General features: G+C 40.3%; 2 protein-coding genes across 2 annotated transcripts in view; both read left to right on the top strand.

The window, feature by feature from the left end:
• The first annotated feature begins 1,344 nt into the window (after nucleotides 1–1,344).
• Nucleotides 1,345–20,650, top strand: LOC118425940 (keratin, type II cytoskeletal 1-like). Its single transcript, XM_035835107.1, has 5 exons — nucleotides 1,345–1,588; nucleotides 8,849–8,959; nucleotides 15,935–15,943; nucleotides 18,414–18,482; nucleotides 18,834–20,650. Exons 1-5 carry the CDS (start codon nucleotides 1,552–1,554, stop codon nucleotides 19,253–19,255), a joined length of 648 nt encoding a protein of 215 aa, XP_035691000.1. The 5' UTR covers nucleotides 1,345–1,551; the 3' UTR covers nucleotides 19,256–20,650.
• Nucleotides 20,651–22,790: 2,140 nt separating this feature from the next.
• The window catches only part of LOC118426674, a 7,465-nt gene continuing 2,541 nt past the window's right edge, over nucleotides 22,791–27,714 (top strand). The window contains exons 1-7 of the mRNA XM_035836194.1: nucleotides 22,791–22,992; nucleotides 24,298–24,393; nucleotides 25,022–25,099; nucleotides 25,516–25,590; nucleotides 26,550–26,633; nucleotides 26,971–27,039; nucleotides 27,375–27,463. Of these exons, the coding sequence (XP_035692087.1) occupies nucleotides 22,923–22,992; nucleotides 24,298–24,393; nucleotides 25,022–25,099; nucleotides 25,516–25,590; nucleotides 26,550–26,633; nucleotides 26,971–27,039; nucleotides 27,375–27,463 (561 nt within the window). The 5' untranslated portion in view covers nucleotides 22,791–22,922. The remainder of the gene's footprint in view (nucleotides 22,993–24,297; nucleotides 24,394–25,021; nucleotides 25,100–25,515; nucleotides 25,591–26,549; nucleotides 26,634–26,970; nucleotides 27,040–27,374; nucleotides 27,464–27,714) is intronic.

Raw genomic sequence — 27,714 nt, 5'->3', positions numbered from 1 at the left:
TATTCAAAGATATCAGAAAAGAAGATGTTAGTATTTTCTTGTGAGTATTAATATGATCAAGTCAAGTATTCCACAAACTAATCAACGGATCCGGATGAATTAGTACAATACTGAATGTAATGTATTCAACAGTACAAGAAAAAAGTCTTATTGACAGGAACATCATAATTTTTATCCTGCCAATAGTCGGGGAATGAATTTCTCCCAAAGTCACATCCTGTCAAAAGTGGAAAGCCCTCTTATAGCCACAGACTTTTGCACGTTCTTCTGATAGTTGCAAAACTTCTGTTTACATTATGTTAGACAAACACTAGTTGACTACACACAACATGATCAAAATATATTTAGGCTTTTAGAGGAAGTGTGTGAAGTGTGCCTTTCTTACTTATTTTAACAGGTGGCTTAAAGCACAAGATACATACAAATCTGCATACTGAACGTTCTCATTCACCGTTCATTTATTCGTTCGTTTATCCATTCATTTCATCACACCCCCCGAACATACAGTACCCGAAACAGAACCCGTATGATAGTGACAGGTGGTTTACCATGCAAGGTGCCGCGTTCCGAATATTCGAACCATACCCGTCACCCACTGCGATCACCCTGACGACTGATTCATCATCGCCCAATCGCGTGACATCTTCCTCAGTTCTTGGCAGGTTTCCCGCGCCGGAGCGATGTCAGGTCGCGAGAGGTCGGAGGTCGCCTGCTTTACCCCCATGATTCTCTGTGACGAGCCTTGAGAGAGAAATCAGATCACGCTCCAAGTCATCCGAGCTATGCAAGGTTAAACAGGGTTCCAGACCGTCCCATATGAGGGAGAGGGGGGACGGGAAACCTGAACTCATAATATATAGGACACAGACAGTTATGCTGGCTGACTTTTACAATGATTAGACCAGCTTCCTAAAAAATTGCAACGGTTGTAACGTTATCTTTCCTAGACGTCGTCATTCATTGCTTACGGAAAGATGTCAAAGCCAGTATTTTCAGCGTTGTTTCAGATGTCAGCGTTGAAACAATAAGAGTAGCCATATGATATATTTCCTTTTTTTGTTTTTGCTGATAGTGCCTATTCTACAATTTTTAATTAGCATTTCATGCAAGAATTTGTACTCAAAGCTGTTGATGCCCCTTTAATATAGGGCCAAATAGATTATGGTAAAAGGGCCCAACTTATTGATAGATCAAATGTACCTGCTTTTCAAGACAAATACCATGTTATACCCTGGTAAGTGAGGGACTGAATCGGAACGCAGCCCTTAAACAGGAAAAAAAAAAACATCGAACACGGTATTCCTGTAACCCCCATCTTGGCCCCTAGTGACGTCACATGGTGACGGCCCATGGCGCTTCCGTCTGAGCGGGCACCGCCTACTTTGTCTGGCAGAAGAACAACCAGTTTTGGAGCCTGTCAACGCGTCACCCTTTCGCGTCTATCGAAGACGCCATTGCTTACCTCACAACAAAAGGTCGTGCGCTCTTGACTCTTTCTTCGAAACCATCGGAACTGGAGACAACAACGTGATCCTTACCTAAGGAGCCAAGATGGCGAAGGAACTGAATTACGACGATATAGCGCAGTGTAAGTACCTGTTTTTTTTCTGCGCCGTGCCGCTTTCGCGAGCTAGCTGTCAGTGGTCTCGGGCTGCTAGCGGCTACAATTTGCGGGGAGGGACGCCAATTTGGGCGGTAGGAATGCTCGGCTGGTATGTCAGTAAACCCCTGTACGGGGATCGGCAAAAAATCATCGCTCCTTCTTCAGATCGCCGTTTATAGAATGTATCGAAATTTTTCAGTTCGCAGTGTCAAATAAATGATGTGAAAAAGCCTCCTTGTGCAAATAGCATCGCCCGTACTTTCTTAGAAATTAGGATTCTGATGATGATGTTACAGACAACTCTACCTAAGGGAAAAATTGCAAATTCTCCGGCTTTTATAAACCAGATGAGGCATAGACGCTTCTGTTTTGGGCCAATGTCTCGCCATGACCCTTCCACCGTCTTTGTGAAACACTTAGTAACGCCCGGCGGAATCGTGGCTGAAGAACAACACCTTGGGTTTGTTACGTGGTGGGTTGAAGGTTACCGGCGCAGTCTGGCGTGGAGGGAAAATTCTTGACGATCTACATCGTATTCACTGCGTTCTAGATCCGTATCAGTGTTTGAAAACAACACAAAGCACGCGTTTAATAGTCTCTTAAACTCCCGATTCAGAACCTAAGTTGTGTTCTAGAAATCTGTTCTGTTATTATGCCTGGTTTTGAATCTTAAAGTAGGTACAGTTTTCACCCTGTCCCATATTGTAGATTGTAGGGTGAGTCTGGGGGTCACAAATCTGATCCTGATCGCCAGGCTATGGGCGTTATCCGGACATTAATGTTGAATCACCAGGTGCTTTGGCGTTCCCTACAGTACTGGATATGGATTTCCCTGTCTCTTTATGGAGGCTCCGTGCACGGCGTTTTCAGGCTGTAGGTACTGCGTTTGAGGTTTTTACCTCCGGAAAGGGGTACGGTTTCTGTCTGTGTTTGTGTGTTCGCACCTATAACCCAAGAACCTTTGGTTGGATTTGCTTGAATTTTGGCATATTGGTTGCTATTGAGGTTCAGATAATACATGGTAATTTTGGGCACCGTAGCAATATTTTCAGGCACTACAGAATCATAGACCGACCCTCCAAACTTCTTCATTTCTGTTCACTGATTAAATGGAGATTTTCTGCTTACTGAAGTATTTTGATGGCTTCCGTTTTGAATGACAATTTTAGCGTCCGTATTTATGTCCGGCGCTGTATCGAGTGATACTATCACTGATAGTGGTCACTTCATAAGGGAGAGGAGCGTTTTCCCATTGCCATTATTTGTGTCGGTTATCTTCCAGTTGTCAATATCAGGATGGCTTGGGCTTCTGTATACGCTTATCTTATGTTCTTTAGATGAACGCCCAACCAATTATCGGTTGTCTGTCCTGGTTTATCTAGCCCTCATTCCACAAGACGGCGATCGCACTGATACTTCGCTGCGACCCAAATCGGTTGTGTGTAACACTTAACTCAAAATGTGAATATCATGCAATATAAGTGTAAAAGTATGATTAAAAAAGGCATAAAATCTCCCCAAAAAAGATCTTAATCTATGAAATTCGTTGAGCGCTCTGTGTCAGTCTGTGGACAAAGGGACATGTGTTACAGGTTTATAGTTTTACCTTAAAACTGCAAGGAACAGTGCGTTTCCTGTTTTTTGTCTGAAAAAAAAACTTTTAACAAAATCAATACATCAAGCATGAATGTCAATACATCAAGCATCATACCAATGTTGTTGTAGTGCGCCATTGTAACAACAGCCGTATGTTACTGGTCTTAAATTCGACGTGAAAGTTATGATCCGCCATGCAAGTTGACGTTTTTACAGTTTTTACAGTGCACAGCTGTGACGAATATATCATGGAAACGGCTTTGAATGGTTTCATATATGGAAAAAAATTCCGTATATTATGCTGAGAGAAATCAAAACAACTTTTTGATCGCACATATGTCTTAATCAATTAGGCCATACAAAGACAGGTGTCTGATGGCATTCCAAGCATTTTTTTAAATCTCGTATTCCCCTGGGCCCCAAGGCAAGACAACAATGTTTACCTGTTGAAGAATTGTCGTAAAAAAGCTACAAAAAAAAGAAGAGTTTTTTTGCAACACATACATGTAAATCCTTCATTAATTCGACATCCTAACAATAAAATCTTACCAAATCCAGCATTCCAAACATTTCTCAAGCTTTCGACTGTGTTCAGACAACTTTTACCTTATTAATGTTGTGTTGAATCCCTTCGTAAAGTTTCAACAAAACATATAATCACTTGTATGATCAATGATCGTTTTTGTGTGTTTATTTTTTCGTAATTTATCAAATGATTTTATTAATAAACGATGGAAACGTTTAAAACATACAATTGACCAAGAAGTAATACATACAGTGAGGACATATGCCACTATAAAGGAATTCGTGGAATGTTATTCATGATGTTTCGAGTTGTCTTCACAACAAAACATATCAATGGCGCTTAAAACATGCACCATTTACCGGAGGAATTTTTCAATAAATGATAACAACGATATTGACAGAGTAGATTTTATAAATGTGAATCAACAAAGAATTTTTTTTCAAAACACGATAACCCACACTCCCTTTCCGTCGGGTTCATAACGATTCACCCCTAGGCGTGACCTCGCAACATAGATGACATCACGTTCAACGGTAAGGGACGGTTCAGGAGTTATGGTGGGGATGGGGGCAAATCAGCACAGCATAAGCACAAGTCCACCCGTCAGAAAAATACATGTACTCGTATTTATAGAGGCTGTGTATCACTAGGATTTGTTGATTTTTATCTTAAGTATCTACATATCAACATTTAGATTGTTGTTGGTAACACCAAAGGATCACGTATTCGACACAGAGCTGAGCTGATCCACATTGACTCTCCAATCCTTTATTCACAATCTTCTTATTTTTACAGTCTCCAAATTCTTGAACTTAGAAATGTTTATATATACTTATGTAATCTTTTCTCCACGTTTCAGTTTACGATGCAAAATATACAAATGTCAATTACCATCTAATATACAAGGAAGAGCCCCCGTTTTCTTTTCGCCTTTCTGTTTGACATGTTTTATTTTCATGATGTAAGCAAGTTTAGGTTCTATAATCTTTGCACATAATTCTGCGCGTTCTGCTAAATCAATATTCATGTCACGTTGGGGTGTTTTTCAGTAAGCTAGTTATGCTGTCTGCCACACACGCCCCGTGCGTCGTGATTTGCATTTCTCGCCAATCGATTTACAATTTGCCATCGATCGACGAACGTCCACGCGTAAATTTGCACGTAACGCTTATAATGGACTCGTCGCACGTTCCATTTTGTAAAGTGACTTTGGGAATAGAATTTGATTGAGATGAAACCTGAGGCTTAAAGCGTACGATTCGCCATTATGTACCTTGTCTACCCAGAAACGTTTATGTGTATGTCCGTGTGTATCACCTATTAATCTATTTGCATCTATCTACCTATATCTGTGAAACTATCCACCTATCTATCTACGTGTCTTTCTCTTTCTGTCATTCTTTCTATCCGTCCATCAATCGTATCTGTCAATCAAAATGATAGATTTACAAACAGAAGGAGAGGGTTTTTTTCCACAGTTTTTACAGGAGTTGAGAGACATGAGGACTTAATAGGACTTAGGTTGTGAATTTCGATCACGTACGTACGTTGGCATGTTTTGCTAACGTTAGTAGCTGTAACGTTAGCTATGTTTACGGCCGCTGTCCAAATGCACTTATGTTATGGAAGTCTGTTTGGCGATTCTGCCGTCATAGAATGATAACTTTTGATAAGTAATGTCAGTATTCTCGTGGCCCAGAAAAGCATCAATTCTTCAAGATTACACATGAAACTTGATGCCCGTCTTGATTAAACTTAACACGATAAGCAGACTTTATCTATGTTTTGGCTTCGAGACATTAAAAAAAAAAAAAACGATACAAATAGAATGCCCGATAAAACGCATAAAACACTTAAGATAAAACAGCCGGAGCCGAACCTCTGCTTGGAAAGTAGTTACATGTAGTATCCTATATTTTTTAGCTTATGATTTACAGTATGCAATTTTCTTAAACGGACAAAAATTGATGCGCGCGCGGATGTCATCCAAATAACCAAGTAGATGTAGCCCAAAACGTAAAGGATAGTATTTCCACCTCTGTTGCAGTGCAATAGCTACACAATCTCTCATGGGGCATTGGGTAGAAATCCTGGGATGAAGTCAGCAACGAGAATGACTTTGACACTGACCCAAACTTCCAATTAGTAAATAGTTGACCTAGTGTGTGTGACCCTGCGTGCACAAGCTATACATGTGTAAAGCTAAGGGCACAACCCGCCGTACGTACTGTCTACGTGCCAAAACGTGGGCAATCTTTTGGGATCCGTAAGTGATAAGTACCGCCTCCGTACGAACTCGTAGGGAATCCGGCAGGTTTGGAACACGCAGACACACCGTAGAACTTTCGTGCAGGCAAAACTTTGTGTGCCATTGAGCTGCGGATTGGCCCCCCCGTACGTGCCAGTATGGGCAAGGCGCCTGCCCTGTACAGCCTGAATGTTTTCAAAAATACGTGGCGGACGTGGTCTCCCAAAAAACGTACGGACAAATGGCACGTACTGCGGGTTGTGCCCTTAGCTATACTTGTCCCTTAGATAGCACTTTGTTCACACTAGTGTTCGTTTTGATTGTCAATCTCTCTTTTTTAGAACTTTTCATACAACTTTACAGACGAGGAGCACAGCCGCAATTATCAGAATAAAATATATCAGATGAAAAAATATGATAAGAATAAACTAATACCAAAAACACATGCCCCAAATCAACTGCAAAAGAGAAACCTAAGGCAGAAATGAAGTTGCATACAAAATAAAAACATATGCATGGAATCTCTAGATATTTCCTCAACGATAATTAATAACAATTTGTGGATATTATCATAGATTAATCAAGGACATGTTGAACGTAGTCAAAACGAAAATTTCAAGTACAACTAAAAACAGGAATGCAATAATGATGGCCTTCAAATAATCAGAAAACATGAATTAAACAACTTATAGTAGATAAAACCTGTATATTGACGTTGATACTGTATTATATCTTATAATGTTTAAAATCATATCTATCTTTGATAAAAATCAAATTTTGTCTCCCCACGTTTAAGGAGCTAGTGATAAAGCATAGTGGTGATAAAGTAAATTGAGAAACATTTTTCAACAATCTATTCACTTCTTTCATATTCATATAGATGTGCACTTATATCAGTAACAACTGTTTCATCACTTAGAGGGTTCCCAAGGGGTTTCAGAAACCATCGGAGCAGGTAATTTCTAAGGCGTTGATCAGAAAAGTGGGTAGGGATTGTAACAGATAAATTTGCATAATAATTTGCACCTAAGTGTTTATGTAATATCTAAAAAAATAAATAAGATTAAAGCTACGACATGTTCACCTGGTTTGGGCACTTCATCCATATTTTCACAGTATTACAATTTTTATGAAATAAAAAAGAAAAAGCAATATGACCAACACAAATGACACTTATCACAGACCACCTGATAAATAATTGAATGAGAAGTCGCTATGTTTACGGGCCCTCAGTATAACTTTACGGGCTTAGAAACAAATCTATAAGATAACGGTCGTTCCTCAGTGTTAAAAAGAACAACAGCCTCTAATTTGTATAATTTTGAATCGACAAAAACATGAACTTCGAATCAAAAGTGGTGAGAACTATTTTGTTGATGATACTAGAATATCCCTTTATCTAAACCAAGAAATAAATACTCTTTCTTATTTCAATGGTTTCATCTTTTCAAGGAGGTTTAAATAGGCTTTGTATTTTGCGTTTCTTTGCCCTTAATGTATCAGGACGGGGGGTCCGGTGGGGGTATTGGGACGACAGAGTTGCCTTACTTATCTCAAAAGGTCAAAACGACATTCCGCTAAACTGTGCGTTGATTGTCCTCGATATAAGACAAGATGGCGCCCGTCTGGGATGCTCATTTAGATCCGACTCCTTTGGGGGAATGAAAAGTACTTCGAAATGTTCCCAAATAGGGCAAATGATTTGCCAAAGGAGTTTATACGGCCAGAGGAGGTTAGATAAACGCACAGATAAGTTTGCTTCTTTCTTCAGCATGTCCGTGAACGCTCTTGGCAAGTTATTTGCTGTATTCGGCAGATATCCACTCAAAGTCCCTTGCCTTGGACGTAGATGTAAGAAGTCTCACTGTGAGGATTAGATATTACCATGTCTTGGTACTACCGTATCTCACTGCACTTTGGGCACCGTACCGGTGCGGCACTGCGGGGTTCGTTCACTGTGGCACTGTTGTGTTATTTTCGCCGAATTTTTATTATTTAGATATGACGTAATACGTGAAAGTATGACTTAGAAGACAACAAATACACAAAAACGCTAGAAAAGTCGCTCTCTATCTCTAAAAGCTGTCGAGTAATGTTTCGAACCCCACAATGCCACACCGGTGCCCCAAGTGCAGTGAGATACCACTTTTATTTGCTAGATACTGTAAATGCAGAAACTTTCGTGGTGGTTTAATTTTCGCGATTTTCGCGGTGGCCGCGCTTCACCGCGAATTTAAAACCACCGCGAACATTTTTCCATGGCTGTAAGAGACTACAGTGCATGGTGCTATCGCAAACTTAAAACCACCGCGAAAAGTTCTTTTCCCGCTACCGCGAAATTACATCCCGCGAACTTAAATGCATTTACAGTATTCCCATACCTTCACAAGGAGACGTAATATTGGCGTGATGCCACCTGACAGGATGCCGCGTCTGTCTGTAAATAATTCATCGGAACACCGCACGGAAAGGCGACCCACTTCCGCAACCCCTACAATAACCTTGGCCTTCCTTATAAGGGCAGTCGGCCCTTCAAACACTTCCTGCTGTTTGTTTGGCCCCGTTTCCACTGGACGGCGATCGCGCTGCGCTGTCACTGCGACCTACATAAGATATGTGTAGCCTTCGCTTTCACGAATTTCTGGGTATATCATACAAAACGTAAAAGTGTGACCAAGAAGACAACAAACAAAACACAAAAAGTGTAAAAAGATTTGTTTCTTTTCTATAGAATTCGTTGAGAGATCCGTCAAAATTTAGGTCGCAGAGAGAGCGCACAGAGAGCGCCGAAATGGGGTATAACAGTACGCTCGAACACGAAGATAGCTATCCAATAAACGGTAGCAAATCTAATTTCCGTGTTTTCCCTCCACAGTTATGACCAGCGCGACTGGTAAGAAGGACGCCAAGCCCAAACCAGACGAGGCGGAAGCTCTGTCGAAGCTCAAGATCCTGCAGGACTCACTGGAACGTGCCGAGAAAGGAGGTGGGTCACCACAGGTCATTCTGGTCAGGAGGTCAAGGACTAGTCGACTGTGGCTTATTACCTCTGAGTGTGAGTGTGTGTGTGTTTGTGTGTGTGTGGGTATGTGTATGTTTGTGTATGTGCGTGTGTGTGCGCTCGCGCGTGTGTGAAAGAGAAAGAGAGAGAGAGAGAGAGAAAGAGATTTTCTATGTCTTGTTTTCAAAACATTTTAGAACATAAAGACTTAAGCTGAAACTACAAGGACACACTTTCTTAGATATTATGTCAGAAGTAGAACTGACACCCTACATGTTACATGGGTTCCTTGGTAGGATGACATAACGTGTTTTTCAAATGTTGAATCCGAAAATCAGACTAGTATGGCCTAATCAAAGATAGGTCAAATGGTAATGCGTTTAGCAGATAGCGATGTTTAGACACTTCAAAGTTATCTTTTTACACAGCTTTAGAAAGAATCAACCTCCTACTGTCCTCTTCTCTTCCGTAACGCACCGTGCGCTATTACCCGTTGCCATGGTAGCAGACAGTAAACATAGCGACTCCCCGGTGACAGACGTACTTCCAAGGCCGGCTAAGGTCACAGGTCAAGTTGACCTGACTGTTGACCTCGTTCGTTAAAACGTAAGGAGGTCATGACCACAAGGGTTCTCATTTGCTGAACCAAATAGTATTTGGATAACCGAAAAGTTACGATTTTCAGTTTTTGATATTTCTTGACTGTGGAGGTTTTCTGTAGCCTAGTATTCAGCCGTATACTGTAGCTTCCGAGTCTCTTCTGCGGACAAGACAGAAGAGACTTTGAAGCTGAAGCTGTAATACGGCTGGATACCAGGCTAGGTTTCTGACTCGTCATTCGGGGGTGCCTAAGTATTCATACGATCCTTACGAAAAACATACGATCCTTTCGGAATTCATACGGTCCACTACTAAGAAACATACAATCTTTACGGAATCCATACGGTCCTTGCGGAAACCATATGATCCTCACGAAATTCATACGATCCTTACTAATTTGTCGCCACCACACCGGGCCGTGCTCTGTTGAAAATAGATATCCTTTGTTCAGCAAGCCTAGTGGTATAAGATACATATGTCACTCAATATGTAAGCCCCAGTGCTAGTGGAGGTTTTAGGGCTTAGCAGATAGGGATAATTTCAATATCGTCGGAAGAAATGCAAGTTCCGAAGCCGCCATGTTGAATTAGTAAGGATCGTTTGAGTTCCATAAGGATCTCATGATTTCCGTAAGAATCGCATAAATTCCGTAAAGATTGTATGTTTCTTAGTAGTGGATCGTATAAATTCCGTAAGGATCGCATGTTTCTTAGTACATGTAGTTGCTCGTATAAATTCCGTAAGGATCGTTTGTTTCTCGTAAGGATCGTATGAATACTTAGGCACTCCGGTCATTGGCCGTATCGAACCTACATAGGCCTCAGCCGCCAAGCCACGTAGTGAATCGAACACGAATCGAACCGTTTTTATTTGCAGTTCGAAGTGTTCCGCGGTTCTTAGCAACGTCGTTGCTAAGGAAAGGCTTGTCGCGTGACAGTTGGATGAAATTTCACCCGACTTTAACAGCTCTTTTAAACCTACTTGGCGGCCATTTTACAAAGATTGCGTTATATGTACAAGAAGGGAACACCATGTGCTCCCTGCATAAACCGTTATTGTGGGATTTTACGGCAATTAAAGTTAGTTTCATGGTCATATTTGTTACATAGTAAAATTAGCAAAATGGCGGTGCCGTACGGGGCAAAAATTTCGACGAATTTCACATTGAGGGCATTTGCATTACGCCCTCGATTCTATCTTTAATGACTAGTGAATTAGATTTGTCGAATCTTCGACTACAAGTCATGTGAAGATCCTGTTGGTTTGAAATTTGGAAAGGTTCGAAAGTCCATGTATATCGGGGTCACCTTATCGACTGTTTTACGCGCAAATACTGCAAGTTGTTGGTGTAGCTAATTCGAGTACAGCTGGCTTTTTAACACAAGTTGCGGTACCGATGGACATTTCCGGTATTGTCAGAGGACGCACATAGAATAAAACAGTGTTGAGACGGACTGAATTAGCAAATGCTACATTGGTCTTACGACAATTAGGACGCAAATACGGCGGTGCGTGTCTGGCGAGGGCTCCGTAGAACGGGCGTTGACGCAAGGGAGGAAGCGTTCTTTTTTGAATGCCTTTGATGAGGTGCCCTCGCGCGATTGGGAAAAAAGCCCATTACTACCGCGAAATGGATAGCATGCCATATACCTACTGAAAGAAGAGAATTCGGACTATTCTGTGCACTAAATTTTCCGTTTGTTTTCAAATCTGTCACGAGGTAAAAAAGCGTTGGAAATTGCACTAAAATCAACTGATTTCAGGTTATAAAATCAAATGGATACAGCTAGACAAATCTGTTAAAAATACAGAGGAGTGAAGTAAGAAGCTTTAAAGTTGTATATGCGATGAAATGATGAATATAGATAGTTGTAAACTCAAGCAGCAAGCTTTCTTGCAAGTGGTCCCAACACCCGGGGGTCATGGAACGTAGAACTGTCCCAAAACGGCGCGCGGTTCGCTACGGCAGTCAGTTATAACTTTTGAAGTTAGATTTATATCATCTCGGATTGGCATATCAACATGAAAGTTGGAATTTATATACGGGGGACCACTGTTAGCTTAGTTCCGGTCAAAGATTTGATATCTATGGGACGAAGACCTGTCCAGAGTCGATAATTACTGGAAAAGTCAAATCGGGGGCGTTCTATTCTGGAGTCAAAATTATGACATGGCTTCGTGCGGATTGGCGGCATTTGCATTACGCCCTCAAAATCTATGATGAGTCTAATAACGACAGAAACTACAATGTTTGCTCTTTCTTGTGGTCCCAAATTCCTGTTGGTTTGAAATCTACAATAGGTAAAAAATATGAGGGGAAATTACACGAAAATCACGAGATTTCGGGCCGTATTTTTGACGGGAAAACGATACACTATCGATTCAAAAATCCGTAGACATACCAAATGAGTCTAAAATATTGTAAATAACTTGAAATTAGTAAGATAAAAGGTTATGTACTCCTGCGATAAGCTTTCCTGTAGGGGGTGTTGACGCCCGTAGTCATAGAACGGACTACTTTCTCTCGCGGAAGGAAAATAAAAAAGCCCCGAACTCTCGACGTGGCGTGGCGGCTGGGCCTCACACGTGCTTGGCAAGTGTTCAAAATTTGTGAGAAAAACATGGATATACCCCGGGAGAGTGTTTGGTTAAGGCAGTTCACCGACGTGTCGGGGTGATGATTGATACGTCAAAAAACGGTTGAATGCAAAACAGAAAGGCCCTCAAAGAGTCTGCAGGAATAACAGACTCCGGCCTAGTTGATTAGTAATATGGCCATGTTAGGAATAAAAATTTAATAGGGGGAGACCTGGAAGTGTACTGACTGAGATCCCATGGCAACTTATTTTGTCCCTTTTGGCCAAATTACGTCTGCTTGGAGAGTAAATGTACGTATACAGGTCATGGAAGAGGAATAAAAAAGTGTTCACACAACGAGGTCGAAGAATTTACTTCTTTGCACAAACAGAATATCTGGAAATAAGGGGAAAATGGTGAACATTTTGGCTCCAAACGGCCGAGTCTATTGCATTCTAATGACATTCTATTTGCTGTAGTATTGAATAATGCCCATGATGATGCTACCAACTAGCAACATACCCATGAAATATCATTACACGGCAGTGATATTCATATCCAAGATAAAGCGACATATGAAGGCCGCCACCAATTGTACAGCTATAGGCCTTTATGAAAATACCATCGCAATTTGGAACAAAATGATATGTTCATAGCAAATACATGCCCAAATATGGCATGCAAGTACATTCTATATAAATGATAATGTTGAATATCGTGATTATATCAAGAACTAATTACTGCATGTATACTACATGCTAGAATATACAGCGACCAGATTTGAATTCATGAGGCATACAGAAGACGAATCTGCATATAATATATATTTTTATTTATTCATCTATAAATCTAGGTTCCTTGATTTCAATAGTAACATTATTTTCTCGTGGTCAGGAATAACAAGGAAATAAAATGTATTTTGAACACGTCGGAAAATCACCATCATAAAAACAAGAACCCAAGAAGAACCGCAGTCTGTACTAAAAGGTATTGCAGTAATTTCTAATCTGAATCAATGAAGTAACGTTTAGAGTGATCTAGTGTGATATCAGTACTGAATTGTCTTGTCGTGAATGTATCGCAGTAATTTCTAATCTGAAACAATGAAACAAAGTTTCAGTGATCTATAGTGTGGTATCGGTACTGAATTGTCTGTATTACAAGATGTGGCGGCACTAGATCGATCCCAGCGTGATTAAACCTTGCCGTGTGCTGTATCCAGTCGAGTTGGAGGATAAATCATGACTGACAGCATGTTCTGCCCATCGCCCTGCACGTTAGATTTCCCAGTAGTATTGACTCGCCTGTCTGGAACAGTCCTTGGGGTACACAGGGCGAACTAGTACTGCATACGTACCAGCCTGTTATGTCTGTCACGTAAGATTGTAATCTCCAAGCAGATCCTACGGTAGCACAAGATAGAATCAAAAGCTGGTAGAGGAGTGAAGCCGGCTTAGGAGTGTGTTTCACTACCGGGGCAAATGAACACCTTTTGGCTCACTACATTCTTTGGCCAGTTTGGTACTATCTTATGCCATCGTAGGAAATGCTTGGAGATTAGTAAAATTGGTGAATAGTAGTCTCTACCACTACCAGAGTCATTTTGTAGCTGCTTAACGGTAAAAATTTGGCAAACGTTCTAAATAATCTGTCTGTGTATATCAGACCATAGATCTACAGTCACTCAATCTTTTTACTTATGTCTTATTTGACGTTTTATCAGGCTAGGCATCCATTGTATTAGAATAAGTCTCCTTGTATCATATCAATAAACAGCATGCACGCACACGATTGCAATACACTTATAACAATACTTACAGCTATGTAACAGCATACTAATTGCAGCTTTTATAAACTATATATATCATTTTGTGTTACTCTAAGGCCGGCTAACTCCTCTTGCAAATCATTCGCCCTAAGCCAAATTTTACAGTTTTTTTCGACAAGCAAAAGAGTAGGCATACATTAATGGTGAGCAGAGAAGGATTCATCTTTGAAATCTTTATTTAGTATACCACTTCGCAGACTTGAAACAACAAAGTCTGAATTATGATGGCATTTACATAAGTACACACACATTACTGGAGAATTACTTCAAAACTTAGAATGTTGTGTGGTTAAAGAACAATTGTCAAAACTCTGCTTACATAACATAGTTAAAAGTTTTTACACATTAATCAGGCTAGAAATATGAACGGACGATATAACATTGACATCAATATTTACAGAAACATGGTACGCACTGTTAGGTAGTCGTCCGTACTGAGAAGCTAGTGTTAACGGTACATTCAGATATATAGGTCTACATAACAGAGTGTTCATGGCGCATTACTTTGGCATTATGATGGTCACGTAGGAAAAGAACGGATAACAAATGTCGCATGACGGCCCCCTCCTTGCTAAATCAAACAAGACGTAAAACTGCGACCTGGGGCAGACGGTTAAACTTTGTTTTGATTGGTCACTGGAAGTAAAAATTCGCAATGGTATTTCTTTTGGGCTAGCCACAAAACCTATATACAGGCTTGCATGATCAGAATGCACCGTTACAAGATACTGTAAATGCAGAAACTTTCGCGGTGGTTTAATGTTCGCGATTTTCGCGGTGGCCACTTCACGGCGAATTTAAAACCACCGCGAAAATTTTCCACGGCAGTAAGAGACTATGATGCTACCGCGAACTTAAAACCACCTCGAAAAGTCCCTTTTTCCCACTACCGCGAAACTAAATCCCCGCGCATTTACAGTATGTGACTGTACAAAGAAAAAAAACAACGTTGTATTTGTGAACTTGATATAATGGTGCATCTAAAGGATTTTACGCCAGCTTGTTACTGACATGCATCAAAATGGATCGATTAAAGACCATATGATCATACCAAATCGCTACTAAAGGCCATGGATATGTATAGATGAATCAAAGGTATTCTATCCGAGTAAGAACATTATATAATGCCCTTGAACCGAGGCTTAAACAATCAGTAACCCAACCCCAGTCTTAACTTCCGAAAGAAAGATTGGGTGACCTGATTTAGGTGTCATGGTCAATTTAACATGGCATTTTACTACAAAAACACGTACGTCTATTGTTCGTATGTTTGCATCGTAAGTGCATACAATAGCCTGTAACAACTGCAAAACACCTTTAGTGATTGTTGAACATGTTGTAGTTCAAATATCAGGAGAGTTGAGATTTTGATTCGAGTTCTATATGGACTCGATCGTGGTAGCGTTACAAAGATGTTGTGTAGGTCATGAGGCTTTTGAGAATATCTAACGTTCTATGTGAGGCGTGCTGTAAAAGCGTGCCTGGGGTAGATATCACTCCCGGTGGGGCGACTTCACGGCATTGGTTTGATTTGCATAATTGCGTGAGGATCGCCATTTTTACTGGGGCTGAACATGGGGTTTCCCGGAAAACTCGATTTGTGTCACGTACACATTTAGCTGTAATGTGGCTGCCGCTGCGCACACAACGTTGGAGCGAAAAGAAGATTTGGGAACAAAGAATATTAAACTAATACTTATACCTGGAATAATTCTACACATGAAAGATTAATAAGGTATAGACAACAAATCTACGTTATCCAAAGTGAGAGCTCAGGGTGTAAAGAGTATGGATCTTTGAGACATATCAAGAGTTTTCTTTAAAATTTGAATTGTGTAGTTTTTGCGATCAATTAAGCAGATGTGCTTAATGTTTCTTTGTTTTCTTTCCCCCTTCTCCCGCCTTCCACCGTTTGCCGTCCTCTCTACTGCTGTGGGGTTACCTTCTTACAACAGAGGAACCAGGTAAGTCCTACTTAAACATCTTTCAGTAACGACCCGGTCACGTACGTCCCACGATTGTCGTACGATCGAAGTCTGAGCGAGCCCATTCTCGAAAGTCGTTCAAGATTGAGCTGTCTTGTCAAGGAAAAGGCTGTCTTAGATCCTTGTCAGTGGTTGGTTCTGTCACAGCCTTCTTGAAAATTCCACGACGTGAAAATCGTACGACGACTGTGAGGATCGTACGACGAATGTGACCACACCTGCTAAATATGCTAAATCAAATACACCGTTCTAAATGAGGCAATAACAGCTGAGCGACTATTGAGTGACCAAAACTTTGATTTATATTTCCAACAAATTTCATTGATGAAGAATTGTATTTTGTACGTTTTACTGTTCTCAAATCGTACCTCTACATTACGAATCACGATTCAAGCATTAACTTATTTATCTAGTTAATCTCCAGACAAGTGGGTACCCCCTTCAACTTATTGGGAGTTGATTTCCAAGGGGGCCCACTCACATGAATAACAAAACAAATCATGTTACATTCAGTAAATAAGAGTAGAAGACAACCAGAGGACAACACAAATAAACCGAAGCGTCATTGACAAAAACAGTGGTCAAAAGTTGACCATAAACGTCATCGCAAAAGCATAAAGCTCTATCTCATCCATATTTGTCGCTCAACGGCCTCTGTCTAGTGGAGACGTTGATTGTTGAAAGGGGGTCTAACGCCAGTCAGATACAACCGTCCAATACTTGAAGCTACTATGACATACCGACCAATTTGTTTGGAACATGGTGCAGTTTCCATCGCCGGGGGGTGCGCGTGGCCTCTGCAGTCTTCTGGCCAGGGGCCAGCCCAAACCTGTTTGTTTCACGGAGATCATGACTCACTATTATAAGGAAGAAGATGTACTTATAGAGAGAAGCAGAAATGAAATAAAGAGAACCAGGAAAACCAATAATTGTAAGCTGACGCAACATTTAACTTTAAGTTAGCAAACTACATACTAAGCAAAATTAGCGCAAAGAGATCCTGAACGTAAAATATACATGTACCTTTACTATAAACTCGTCTGTCATATCTTACTGTTTATACTATAATTTCAAAAAGTCTTTGTGGTTTTTGGCAATGCATGATAAAGAAGCCTTACATAATGGCAGAACCCCCTTCAAAATTGTTTCAAGTCAAAGGGTCATTAACACAGCTTAGGTGGGCCTCTGTATGTCACAAAGAGATCGATGCATTTCTGTTAATCTAAAATTACCCCGAAAAAAGTATAGCAACATCCCTATGGTCGACTGCAAGATACAAAGTACAAAGTAGAAATTAAGATACTATGTGAATCTTAAAATTCAAGTTGGATAAACAGTAAAGATAACACACAAGTAAATTTGAAATATATTGCTATAATCGGGCTGAACTAATAGTGTTTGTTGGTTTCAATATCGTTGTAGATAACAAAGCAATATTCTATGTGAATGTACCTATTTTTGCAATCAGAAATAGTGACAGTAGTTTATAACACTGATATTGTGATTGCAGTTGTTGCTGCACAAGATGGCGTGTCGTAAAATCACTTGTACGTGACTGGTGCGTCACGTTTGACACTGAAATACACGGAGCTTAAATTATTCATCCGCTTTGGTGCCTCCGTGCGCTGTAAAAGGAACAAGTCAGGGATTCGGAGCTAGATTTTACACGGAAGACTGAGTTGTCAGCAGTACAGTTTTTACGGTCGAACGACTTTCATCAGTATAAAAAGACTCTCCCTCTAGGTGCATGATTCCTATCAGGAAGTGGATTCGAAATGTTCTTTAAATTTTAAACCTGTAGTGGACGGATATGGCGTAGAAATTTCGTCATTGTCCTTTTGATTACCAAGCTCGTGATCAAGAGACGTTGAAACAAATAGATCTTGTGTAATTTAGAGGGTCGTGAAATAATATGAGGAGGTTGATATATAATCGCAGTTGCAGTAGTAACACATTTTACCTTTGAATGTAGAATGATGGAAAAAGAACATGATTCTCTGTTTCAACCTGTGACATTTGACCCTAGGTCACATCAGTCAGACAACAATTTTCCTGTTTAATTAGGCGTGTCCAATTTTCTCGCCTCGAGTCGAAATCTTTCCAACACCTCAGTCTGATCTTTATGTAGCCAGATATGATAATTAGGACGGGACATGTTGTTACATGACAGGTGCTATTCATATACGCCTGCGAAGACTGTCCGCCATTTTGTCATGCGATCTTTATCTTTTTATTACAATTTCTTTGTCAATTTGGACCACATAAATAAAGACTTGTAAGTTACAAGCATGCACATTGCATATCTAGAGCAACTATCGTAAAAAAGACCCTCGAATGGTTTTCAAGTCATACTTATTGGCATCATCTTTATAAATAGTGCACACTGATATAAACTCAGCAAGAATAAGAAATTTGATACAATTCTCATCAAATTTTATCCTTCTTACAGTGAAAGACGAAGACTACGAGAAAAGGAAACAGGAGAGACAAAAGAAGAGAGAAGAGTCAGGACAACCACGTGAGTGTCTCTTTACTATCAAGCAATTTTGCAAACTTATGTTTTTATCAATGATGGATATTGTCATCGCTGTGCATTTGGTAAAATGTCTTCCTTGTGTCCTATAGAAACTGTTTTGCTAGACTCTTCATTGTGTATTTCATGCTGTTTCACAATTCGTTTATCACGAAAAATATCTAGTAAGTATTTTATCTGCTATAGAGTAGTAAAACTGTTGCTGCACATTATATCCTGAAATTTAAAAAGAAATAAATAAAACGTGATAGTCTACAAATTCCATTGTTTTTATATGTTTGTAGATAAGACTAGAATGATTTAACACTTATCCTCGTGTTCATCTGATTTTTTTAGCGAAAGACGACGATGACGAGGAGGATGAGGATCCCCATGGAATCATGGATAAGCTCATGGCACTCGCCACGCCCAAGAACCTGGCAACCCTGGAGAAGATGGGGATCTTGAAGAAGCTCGGTCCACTCGGAGGCCTTCTGAAGATGCTGGTGAAGAACAACTCGAAGGGAGGCTCAGGAGGAGGAGGAGCGGGAATCCCCGGGCTGAACACGGGCATGCTGAAGAACCTGGGCGGGATGAGCGGGATGCTGGGCGGCGGAGGTGGTGGAGACAGCGGCGGCGGTGGCGGCGGCTTCAACCCCGCTCTACTAGCAGGCCTCGCCACGCAACTAGGCGGTCCGGACTTGGCGGGAGCAATGGGAGGCGGGGGTAAAGGCGGCATCGGGGGATTTTTTAAGTCACTATTTAGTAAGAAGAAATAAAGCATCTTGGGAATGGCAGAATACCAGGGGGAAGAAGGGAATAGTTAGAAAGCCACCACGCAACTTATTTTTCTAATGCAGTCAGAAATTGATAAATCCTTTTGTTTGTGCGTTGTTTTCATTTTTTTATGGAGAGCATATGCTTTCCCTGTAGCTTTTAGATATCACTATAGATTAGACATTCAGATCTCTCAGTAAAAATGTAGTATGTTTTATCTTGATTTTTATCGTTGTGTCAGGTTGTAGGTTAACAAGTAACATCATCCTTCGTTTGACGCTATCTCTACCTTGTTTAGGTATCCACTAGTTTGATGTATTTTGTTTATAATGCGTAAATACTTACCACTTGTTCAACAGCTAACATTTGTGTTATCTCGAAGATAGACTAGTTAACGGCAAGTTAAAGGTGGTTAGGGTACTTCTTAATGGTGCTGGCTTCACTGTTGCAAGGCAAGTACGTATTGTATAGCCTGGCTGAACTTGGCAATGGAGCTTTTGTAGAAAGTGACGCTTCGGTGTATCTGTATTTTCTTCCACGTACCATTTTGTTTGTTTTGTTGACAACGAAGACGTATCTTTAATTCAATTTGCTTCCTTTATAGCTAGGAGCTGTCACCATGTCAATGTGGTCTTCATTATATATCGCCCAATCGCTTGCAAACTCATGACTTACTATGTTTATACAATAAGCCTGGCTTTTGCTCTTAAAGGCCACTATTTTGTACGATTAAGTTACATCTGCCTTCAAGAATTATGTCTTCACAACATTTGTAAGTTTGGTAGTCATATTGGCCATTGATTCTGCATTGTTGTATACAAATGTAAAAGTAAACCTGGGTTGAAAACCACATTACGTTTCTTTGCTTTAAAGTTAAATAGAAGGAATTGAAACTAGGGGCATGCAAAAGGCAGTTTGTTGCATATGGTTGACATTACGTCACAGAGCCATGTACAAGTCATAAGATAAGTGTTTGGCAAAATAAATCCATGTGTGACAACCTCATCACTTTACCAGAACAATAGCCGTGTGCAAAAAGAAGAGTTTGCAGTAAACATTTGTCCATGGCTATGATTGTATCTAGCGTAAGCAGGTTCCTCGTTGGTAACATAGTGATGATTCTCCTCAAAGCAAGATACTTTATCTTAACAAAAACTAGCTAGTTTCAAAGAAATAGCTTCTGGGATATTCGTATGTTTTTTTTGTGTGTGCTTATGATTGAATTTTGTATCATCCATACAGTTCCAATTGCAGATGTCGACTATTGGTGCATCTAATGTTATATACTAGCAGATTATTCACGCCAAGGCCATTCGGCGCTTTCACGCAACGTAATGTGAAACGCATCAGTGTATGTTCGGTGAACTGTGATTAAAGTCACTGTTTGTACAAGATAACCCTTCTGTGATGTTCTGTTTCTTCAAAGAGTTTTGTCCTTTTAAGGGAATATTAATAAAATATGAAGACCAGGTGTTGGGCCCAAGGGCTCAAAGCCATGTACATTGAGGAACCAGCCAAACACACAAGAGCACAATAGCTCGCTGTACCTCGGACTAAAGACTCGAACTCTGATATTATTATCTAGAAGTTTGTCTTTCCATCACATTCGCTGTTAAAGCAATTCTAGGTGATCTCCTAAGACCCCATGGCATCTCTAAGGTGACCACTAAGCGACCGTACAGCAACCAAAATTGGATTCGTGCCACCCTTGATTTCATTATCAAAAATAATGTGCATTTCATCATCAAATAGTTCATTGGTAAAAAAACAAGGGTCTGCCAGTCAGAGGCTGAATTGTCTTGTTGTGCATGAATATCTACCTTACAAGCCTTAATTAAATCAAAATTCATAATAAAGGAATAACGATCAAACACACGTGATTAAACATAATATTTAAGGATCTAGGCTAGTATTGACGTTGCAGTAGCTATCAGGTTCAACATGAATTAAAGTATACACAAACAAGCGCACAAAAATACAAAGCTCACAGCAGTGGCGTAGGAAAACGCCAGGTAAACCGCTTTCGAACTTGGCATTCCTTTCGACAACCGCTACACACCTATCAAAAATCACAAAGTTCCTTCCACAATTTCTCGAGTTATATGCTGTTGACCTACATATAGACCCAACACTCCATGGAATAACCGAAAACATTACTCTTCTTGGCGAAGAGAATTAACATAAAATTTCATTCTCTACCTATTGAATTCGTTGAGCGAGGTGTCAAATCTTAGGTTGCTCATATGATCAGTGATCACAGCCTCTAGTAGACTAGTGAAAAGAGGGTGTAACATGTTTAAGTATACTAGTACGGCAAGATTCGTCCGCTTGCCATCGGTGCTTGCCTTCAATAACGCTGTTTGAATACTGAAAGAGACACACTTACATCAACGAATTCGAAAATGAAGAACGTGTGATTGTTACTATGCTACTTGACTCCCATTTCTGCTTGTGACTTTTCTGTACAATTGTGACCACTAGCGAAGTTTGTCAGACTTGCAGGGCAAGAAAACAGCCCTGAAAGACCACATCTTCATGAAGCAAACCAAAACACATTAAAAGTCTCTAAGCTATTACTAACGCTATTGTGAATAAATTTACAAATCTAGACAGTCTATTACCTCTCGTTACCAAGCTACTTTGGTCTTGTTCGGCTACCAGTAATCAATTGAACTGATAGAAATCACTTCATTACTGAGGTAGGCTTTTAAAAATTACTGTCATTATATTTCATCTATATACCTATAGCTTTGTCATGAGTAATGTGCTGTTGAGGAAGGTGTAAATCTGACTTTAAAGTAAATCTTGATGAAATTTCAGCCGTTTGTTGCAGAAACACCATTGTAGCATCTTCATTGTCTGTCAAATTTTATGAAAACCCAAAAAAGAAGGCAAGTCTAAAGTTACAAGTCATACCTTCTTTCCGACCGACTGATTCGGAAAAGCCGCTAAGGCCACAGCAAGTAAATTTATGGATGACATCAGCGCGCGCATTAATTTTCGCCTGATTTCAGAAAAAAACAAGATTTTTTTCTCTTCTGCAGGGATACCGTACCAAAATGGGCAAATATGCTGTGTTGTAGCCTAATTGTTGTACTTGTAGAAGTGACACTGGCGAGGTACCCAGGACTGTAGTTGTATAAATAAAACTTATCGGATAGTTGTAAACGTGACACCAATATGGAAGCCATGAGTCTGGTTACCAACTTTGTTGGTGATGCCAGTCTAACACACTAGTGTCACTTTTACCACACCAGTTCATGCCTTGAATACAGAAATGAATGCCTTGTTGGCTCTGATACCATGTTTTGTCACTTTAATTCTTGTTACAACATTCATCACAACTTCATGGTACCTATTTTTGAAAATGTAGCCATCTTGTTTTTTTTCGCCCATCTCGTTTTTTTTTCGCCCTATCGCACTATTTTTGCAGTCTGCAGAGGATGTCATCCATAAAATTTACTTGCTGTGGCCTAATGCAAGCTTCCCACAAATCTTGGTGTAGCATAATTACCTCAAGAAAACCGGACGGACAACTTCGTACTCATTTGGGGGCATTACGTCTCAGTACAGAACTGTCCCCGATTAGAAGACATATAGTTCTCGCCGAATTCTAGCGCTGAAAAAAGGTGTACTTTTCTTGACTGAACGCCCAGGGGATCTGTCAGTATGAAAAAGAACGTCAAATTGATCCTTGCTTTGCTGCTGCTAGAGGTATACACTGTAACATCGAAATCACGTAAGTATCCGATACACTTGGTTGCATATGCTAATTATGGGGAGGGGGGCTCATGAACAAATTTGATTTTTCCGAACAGATCTTAAAAATCCAGATGTTTGAGTCATATATATTTCTATATTATTGAATGTTTATAACGAGTTTTTATAATGTTTTATCCTTAAAACTAAAACAGCAACTGACTTTTAGCTGCAATAGCTAGTACCTGGTTAGTTGCTAATTGGATGTGTCTAAGTTATGCAAATGTATACATGTGTTATAGCATCTTATAAAGCTTTGACACCAAGGGGAGCACTTCTATTTGACTTAAGAATCGTTTATAAGAAAAAGGTTCTGCATGGACTTGGAGAAAACTCTAAACGATCGTGGGAAAGTAGGTTGAATGACGACATTAGTCGAACTGGTCTTAAGCAAGGTCACGCGTTCACAGTCCAATCAGCACTTAGCTTATAATTCTACTTATACTAGTAGTAGAAAGACCTTCAATATTTTAGAATCATGTGCTAAGCTCTAGGCATATCCAAGCTTATCTTGACTTCATATCTCATATGATCTTTAAGGAGCTAATGTAAAGATTCCAATTTCAGTACAAATTCATCTACTGAATTTAGATTTCCGACCTTTGTGAAATCATACTACTACTTGTGCAACGTTGATAACGTAACACAACCTGTATGAATACATGTGATATTGTCACCTTGTTCAATTTCCATTTTCGTATAGAGCGAAGCGTTAAATCATTTGATTAAGAACTGTCACGCAAGAAGTTTTCCACTTGTTTGCCTGCGTCTTTGTCATGTAAAATTGTGACTGCGCCCATAGCTGGCGACCAAAAGATAACATCAACACAAAGAAATAGTTAATGCATGGTGAGTACGTTGTGGGTGTTGGATCTAGACATTGCTTTGGTTGCTAATGTTCCTGTAATGCATAGTCTCCACCAAAATAACTGCTTAAAAAATAGCAGAATTTGGCCAAGTGGAATAAAGGATTTCGCAGAGGAGTTAGTAGTCCATACAGTTAATCACACATATCTAGAGTTGTCAATCTCCTTCTTGTAACACCCCTATGAAGATAGGTACTCATGTTGTGCGGCCGGTCAAACCCTCTGGTAGCAATACTCCGCTGGTAAATTTTTCTCACAATAACAGCCAGCGTAGTCTGGTTCTGGCAGACTCTAGCTAGTTTCTACCTCAGCAAACTAAATAAGTCGTCTGCTGTAATGTATCTTGAGTTCAATGACTGCAGTTCTCTTTGTGACATATTTCCCATCACCCCCCTCCCCACCCCCTAACTTCAATACAGTTCGCAATAGCGAGGAAGCCGCGGCAGATGTAAGAGATGACCAAGGCTTGAAGGATCTGGCGCGGCAACTCGTGAAGAGTAAAGACTCTGGACACAGTAAGCAAGCTCCGTTTTCTTTTAGGTCTCACACAGCACATTGTAGAAAAGTTTTAGTTTAACCCCGTAATTTACGATAAGAACATGTACACGTATCTCCATTATGCAAAAGTAACTGACACCTCTTGTTTTTTGCTGCTGGGCAGTTTTATTGCCAATCAATATTGTAGTCAAGAAGATCACATACGGACACCAAAGCGTCAACTGTGATTGTATATATGAGAAAAAATGTGTCCCATCTGCAAAGACTGTATTGAAGATGAATATCATTTCCTGATGTTATGTCCTTATTATAATGAAAGGAAAAGGTTATTGACCATACGTAACAATAGAACAACACTACCAAAAACAAGTAGAGAAATATTCGATGTACTTCTATCATGTTCCGACCCCATATCTGTCCACTTAGGCCAATATATATATATATATAATGCTATGCAAAAGAGAAATCATGTGATAAAAATGTAAAACACACTGTACTGCCATATCCTGTATTAAGTAATGATGTATATTGCTATCCAGTGCACGTATGGACGAATGGAGAACTTTAAAAAGTTCAGTTTACATAGATTACAGGATATGAGGCTATGTCACAAAAGTACAATTTCATGTTCTTTTGTGTGAACAGTTGATTGCGACAATATCTTGGTGTGGGACGCACTGCTACAGGAAGAAGGGAACCAAGAGAAAACCATCACGACATGTGGTCAGTGACTTTGTATTTTCTTAAAATAAGCTTTTCTTGGATAGAATAGAGGAGGTTTTGATAGAATAACAAAACACATCAGGCTGGTCCTCAGAACTGTTGGCTATTAGAAAAATAGAGAATAGAATATTTCAATCACTAACAAGACACTTAGAGAGTAATTAAGACGTTTAGAATTTACTCACAATTGCCCCGAAAAGGAAGTCTTAACTGCCATTAGTGCCCAAGTCATTTGGCTTGTGGTATGTATTGTATGTATTGTATGTATTGTTTAACAATGTACCATATTATCGAAATGAATTTATGATGTAGTACACTGTTCTTTTATTACATTTCCCCGTAACAATTGCTTAAATCATTTCTTTTTCTTGTAAAATGTATGACGTCCTGTCACTAAGCAATTAGAATCATTGTAGGCCTCTGCTCCCACGATGAGTTCCTGAAGATGCACATGCCGCTGTTTGAGAGGCACTGTGGATATGGCAAGGGCGGTAAGTCTTGTATGTTAAGCTAAGAGCCCAACCCGCCGTACATGCAATTTGTTCGTTTTTTTTTTTGGAAGGCCATGTCCGCCACGTATTTCTGAAAACGTTCAGGCTGTACAGGGCAGGCGCGTCGCCCGTTCTGGCTCGTACGGGGGGCCAATACGTAGCCCGATGTCGATGACACACAAAGTTTTGCCCTTGCGCAAAATTCCACGGCGTGTCTGCGTGTTCCAAAAATCCGTTGGATTTCCTACGAGTTCGTACGGAGGCGGTAGTTAAGACTTACGGATCCCAAAAGATTGCCCACGTTTTGGCGCGTAGACGTATTTGAACGTACGGCGGGTTGTGCCCTTGTTTTATGTTAGAACATGGCCACTACCCCTCAGCCAATTAGAGCCCTTCAATTACTGTGTTTATATCCCCATAGTGCAGAAAAGTATGGTGCTATGAAAAATGTGTGGTGCTATGAACTCATTTGCGCTTGCATGAACCATATGTTTTTGAAAAGACTTCGACAGCAGAATCATTAGATCAGCAATCGTGGTTCAAGGTCATGTCAGACTAGAAGAATCCCTACTCGACATCCTTATAGTAACTGATACAAGTCATTGCATATGTTCTTACGGAATGAGTTTTTCTTTTTTGATTTACCAACCTGATGCAAGTATCAACTGACGTTACAATTGATATTTAAGATTTTCATTGAAGAGTCACGTATGTACACAGTTAATAGAATTTTCATCAATCAGTGACTAATTTTTAAAGATAAACACCTCCAAATTTTCGATGGCTATTATTCCATCTTGATCACGGAGTGACCCAGTTCTCGCGAGAGTTAACTATTGCGAGAACTAGGTCGAGAATTGCGTGGATCTTCTGCCTTGCGGAGTAGGGGTAAGTAGGACTGGGCAGCTCCCAGCCATCATTGTGGTTCAGCTTCAAATTCAAATTTTCAATATTTACAGGATTTCCGTCCATTTGCTTCAACCCTGCCGGATGGGAGAACCTCCTGTACAGCTTCAAGGAGGAGCAGCTTGTGAAAGCATGCGGTAAGCGAACCGTACTGACTTTACCAATGATGTTCAAAAGTATTAATGACACTTCAACAGATCTATATCATATTCGATTTTACATTTGATGAAACAGTTGCTTACCAAGGCTTTACAGTGGTAGAATAGACGCCTAAACGTTTGTGTAAAATCACCATCTAAGTGTGCTATGTACTGGCTACGGTGGACAATTTTCTGTGGCAACATGTCTATTATGTTTCAGTTAGCAGATGTTGCAATTATTTCATCTACTATATCAACATAGATTTCTCGATCTCCGGAAACGGGATTGTTACTTTCTCTATTTCGCTAAATATTTTGTGTTTTATTTCGATAGCCCTGTGTGACAATGGGATGTTCAAGAGGGTTCATCCAGACATCTTCGAGGAGAATTGTGAACATGATGGTGAGGTCTTTTGAATTTTGTTTTCAACCAGAAGTATGATAGTATCTTCAACAGAAATAGCTAGTCTTACCTTATGGATTGCAACTACGTCCCGATATAGGATGCAAGAGATGTCCCGTTGCTGCGATTTTCATTGTTCTTTATAAGTCAGTCTAAATCAGTGGGTGTTCGTCGTGATTATAACAATACAAAAAAGGTGTATGATAATGGTATCGATGATCATGACGAAGACGACTGATGAAGACTGATGACGAAAAGGGGGAATATAAAAACAATCGGTAAAATACCAGGAACAGATGGGATGCTACATTACTACTCTTGTTCATCCTATGTAGGAGAGGATGAGGAAGAAGAAACCAGGGGAGCAGCTGAAGAGGAAGGAGGGGAGGATGAGGAAGAGGACACTAGGGGAGCTGCTGAAGAGGAAGGAGGGGAGGATGAGGAAGAGGACACTAGGGGAGCTGCTGAAGAGGAAGGAGGGGACGATGAGGAAGAAGACACCAGGCGAGCTGCTGAAGAGGAAGGAGGGGAGGACGAGGAAGAAGACACCAGGGGAGCTGCTGAAGAGGAAGGAGGGGAGGATGAGGAAGAAGACACCAGGGGGGCAGCTGAAGAGGAAGGAGGGGAGGATGAGCAAGAAGACACCAGGGGGGCAGCTGAAGAGGAAGGAGGGGA

Source organism: Branchiostoma floridae, chromosome 11, assembly GCF_000003815.2.
Source record: "Branchiostoma floridae strain S238N-H82 chromosome 11, Bfl_VNyyK, whole genome shotgun sequence".
NCBI classification, from domain to species: Eukaryota; Metazoa; Chordata; class Leptocardii; order Amphioxiformes; family Branchiostomatidae; genus Branchiostoma; species Branchiostoma floridae.
Note: the sequence above shows the minus strand (reverse complement) of the source record. Positions and strands in the feature narration are given on the sequence as shown.

Coding starts and splice junctions, on each gene's coding strand:
- LOC118425940 (XM_035835107.1), top strand. CDS start 1,552: ATGGCGAAGGAACTGAATTACGACGATATAGCGCAGT. Junction 1,589..8,848: donor TTACGACGATATAGCGCAGT/GTAAGTACCTGT, acceptor TTCCCTCCACAG/TTATGACCAGCGCGACTGGT. Junction 18,483..18,833: donor AGAAGAGTCAGGACAACCAC/GTGAGTGTCTCT, acceptor TGATTTTTTTAG/CGAAAGACGACGATGACGAG.